The 3,510-nt window shown below is 42.3% G+C and overlaps 1 protein-coding gene across 1 annotated transcript; it reads right to left on the bottom strand.

Moving 5' to 3' along the window:
* Window positions 1–465: 465 nt before the first annotated feature.
* LOC103803995 (AP-1 complex subunit mu-1-like) lies at window positions 466–3,309 on the bottom strand. Its single transcript, XM_009076584.1, has 5 exons — window positions 3,274–3,309; window positions 2,859–3,017; window positions 2,132–2,257; window positions 1,916–1,991; window positions 466–938 (listed from the first exon to the last, which is right to left on the bottom strand). Exons 1-5 carry the CDS (start codon window positions 3,280–3,282, stop codon window positions 916–918), a joined length of 393 nt encoding a protein of 130 aa, XP_009074832.1. The 5' UTR covers window positions 3,283–3,309; the 3' UTR covers window positions 466–915.
* Window positions 3,310–3,510: the final 201 nt, after the last annotated feature.

Consider the following 3,510-nt stretch of genomic DNA (forward strand, 5'->3'; position numbering starts at 1 on the left):
TTTGGTCTCTTAATAAAGTTGATCTAAGGCTTGATGCCTATGTATTACAGTTTGGAACTTGTTTGATGAATAGGAATTGTAAAAAGCAAACACTGGTCAGTTGGCAGAGGGTTTTTCCAGGCCCTGGGGGTGCCACAGGGTTGGAATTTTTCCACCTGCACTTCACCTGACTGGAGCCAGCAATCATCATCCTTCCAGACACTTTCCCAAAGACATTGACTCCTGTGATCTCCTGGTCTCAGTTACCTTAAGTCTTTAACAAACCCTTCTTTTTATTTCCAAACCCTTCACTTGAAGCTGTTCTGTCAGATTCATTGCTTTGAAACCATGCAAAAAAAATAAATGAGCAAATAGTATTTTTTTTGGACTGAATTTCAACTCATATTCTGTCATGTTTTATAAGTTAACAGAGCTTTGAATGAGTTAAGGCACCCAAATGCCCAGAAAAAAATAAATACCTTGGGCTAAATACAACTAAGTGTTCAGCAGTCCTTGAATTGCACAATCATCTCCCTAATTTGTAGCACAAATGCTGCCAATGTCTTCAAGAGATCCTAAAGCACAAACACTGGAAACTCTGTGACTGTAACAGACAAGGCATCGACAAAACATTCCCAAGGTTCATTCTGCATTCCTGGCTCCTCAGGGGAACTGCTACTCTTAACTTAATTAGCCATTTAGCAGCAAGATCAGCATGTTCTAAGAATGAAATAAATATTCACACAATCAATACTAATGGGTCAAAAGCTCAAACACATTATTGAAAATGAGAAATTTCCAATCTTTCTCCTGCCAATCCAAGGTGGAGGAAATGAGACCCTTGGCAACAACATTCACAGCTCTCAGGACCACAGAAGCTTCTGCAAACAAATTCCAGGCTGGAAGTTTTGTTGTCTGTGGTGCCTGTGAGGTGTTTTATTGTGTTCGGAGCTGATAGTCTGTAAAAGGGAAAAAAAAACAACAAAAAACACAGTTTTAGTAATTTGTCTTGTTAAAAGGAATAAAACAGAGCAGCAAATTGGGATAAAGGGATAAAATGTAGTCTGGTATCAATAGATATTGATGCAATATGTAAGTAGCAATAAGACAGGGAGAGGGTGAATGGTCTGGAGCTGCAGGGGGAGAAGGTTTGGATTGGATATTGGGAAGGAATTTCTCCCTGTGAGGTGCTGAGGCATTGAAATGGATTTCCCAGAGCAGCTGTGGCTGCTCCATCCCTGGGAGTGTTCCAGGCCAGTTTGGATGGGGCTTGGAGCAACCTGGGCTGGTGGAAGGTGTCCCTGCCCATGGCAGGAGTGGGATGAGATGAGCATTAAGGTCCTTCCAACCCAAACCATCCTGGGATTCTCTGATTCTACAAAATAAACTCAGCTATTTGCTTAGAAAGGCCATGAGAATAAGCTCCAAAGAGATACAGGTAATTGTGGGCAGTCAAACTTCCAGGCCAGAGAAAAATGAATTAGAAAAACAAAAAACCCAATCCAGAAAGACCCAAACCCAACCAAAACAACCCCCAAAACCCAACCAAAAATCTAACCAACCCAAATCCCACCACTTTTACTTGCTAAATATCTATTATTTTTTAGCAGTCAGTGTCTCATACACTTTAAATCTGGCAGAATATGTGTGAGCATATTGTGACTGTGTGTGTGGTTATAAATTGACCTCACCAAATTCCAGCCTAATTAGGCAATACTTGAACAGCATCACTGCTCTGTCCCATTGGGGCTTGCATTAAGACATCAAGAAAGGACACTGGGAAAAGCAGCATAGTTTCATCTCCCATGGAGCTCAACTGTATAGTTTAGTAGTCAAGGCTAGGAGGAAGTTGAGCTGGTGTGTGGCAGTGTGGAGGTGTGTGCTGGAGACACAAAGTGGCAGGGAGAGCTGTGCAGAGCCTGTTCCCTTCCCTCACCTCCGTTCTGGGTGATGTAGCGCACCCAGGGCAGGGCCTGGTAGCCACTCTTCTCAATTATCTTCAGGTAACGAACCTGGAGAGAAACATCTGTGAGATATCAAGTCTCCCATGCTGGCCAAGCAGCACTCAGCAAAAAAAAAACCAAAAAACCAACAAATAACACCCTTTTTTTGGTCCAAAATATCATCACTAGTTCTGTTTCCAAGCACTGACCTGGATTCCTGAAGTGGTGAAATATGGAATCTCAAACTTCACACTAATGGGAGGTTTTCCTTCCTTGTCTTCAGCTTCAACACTTGGAAGTCCAAAGTGAGCTCTCATCAGGTATTCTTTTCCACCCTACCCAAAAAAAGGACAGATTTTTGTTTTCAAGCTACAACTTGCAGTGCTAGAAGTGGTTTTGTTTATGTCACACTGAACTCCACTCTTCATTCCAGCTCTTCTCCAGGGTTTCAGAGTCAGCACATGGTCTTGCTTATAAAATACTTGTTGTTTCTAAAGCTGCTGATCCAGCCTGAGGCATAAATTCATTTTCTTCCAGCCACAGCCTCAGAAACTAGGCTGAAATGGTGACACACAGCTGTACTATCACACCACCAGCAGTGGACAGAGCTCATGCTCATGGAACCACCCAAGGAGCAGAGCCTGACACACTCAGACAGCTGCTGCTAAAGCCAGGCCAAGCATTACACCATCCACAGGCACTGCTCAAAAAGCTGCTCTCTAACCTGGGTCTGGAAAAATATCACAGTAAAACAAACATAAACCACTTCTATCAGCAAGTTCTGACCCTTCATCTAAGGGAAAAGAGGAAGAGACTCGTACTGCTTGTCAGACACTCTTAGAATTCACTTTAGGCAGAGTCTGAATATCAATAAAATATTAATGGTAAGTCATTAATAGGGGAATTGTGTGAGAAGAGTATAAAAATAACACTTACTGGAAAAGATTTAATGGACCAGACAATTTCACTGTTCTCTGGAACCCATTTGACACTTCCAACAGTGGTTTTGAACTTTGGCGAATCGGCATCATTTGGGACTGGGATGTGAATCTCCACATTGTTGGCAGTTGATCGACGTTTAAACTGACTTTTTGCCTAAAGAAGAAAAGAAAAGAAGTCAGAAAAGCAGCCTTTAAGTATTTCCATGGTGCTGGTGAGTCCAGAGAGCTGTGAGACACACAGTTCCCCTCCACCCCAACCTGCACCCTGAGAACCAGAACACAGATTAGAACCTACAAATGAAGTGTTCAAACCTATGCAGGTCCCACAGAAACACTAAAGACTTGTCCAAAAACTTGGAAAAGAAACAAATAAGAACTAAATTAGCCATAATTCTTTCAGGCTGGCTGACCTTGATCATGTACTCGATGCGGCTGTGGGAATGTTTCTCAATCACTGACTCGATCCAGATCAGAGGTTTTACCTGATGGGGAAAAGACACTTCACACTCAGAGTTTCTTCAGACATTGAATTGATATTAAACATTAAAATGTTGCTTCCCCAGAAAGCTACACTCAGGAGGTGAACCCACAGCAAACAGAGTCTGTGGAGTTCAAAATGACATGAGTTGTGGGTTTAATGAAAAGAA

The sequence above is a fragment of the Acanthisitta chloris genome, unplaced genomic scaffold, assembly GCF_000695815.1.
Source record: "Acanthisitta chloris isolate BGI_N310 unplaced genomic scaffold, ASM69581v1 scaffold8760, whole genome shotgun sequence".
NCBI classification, from domain to species: Eukaryota; Metazoa; Chordata; class Aves; order Passeriformes; family Acanthisittidae; genus Acanthisitta; species Acanthisitta chloris.

Excerpts from the sequence above, each read along its gene's own strand:
- LOC103803995 (XM_009076584.1), bottom strand. Across the intron at positions 2,258-2,858 it reads GGTCCATTAAATCTTTTCCA|GGTGGAAAAGAATACCTGAT; the intron begins GTAAGTGTTATT and ends TTTTTTGGGTAG. Across the intron at positions 1,992-2,131 it reads TCACCACTTCAGGAATCCAG|GTTCGTTACCTGAAGATAAT; the intron begins GTCAGTGCTTGG and ends GTTTCTCTCCAG.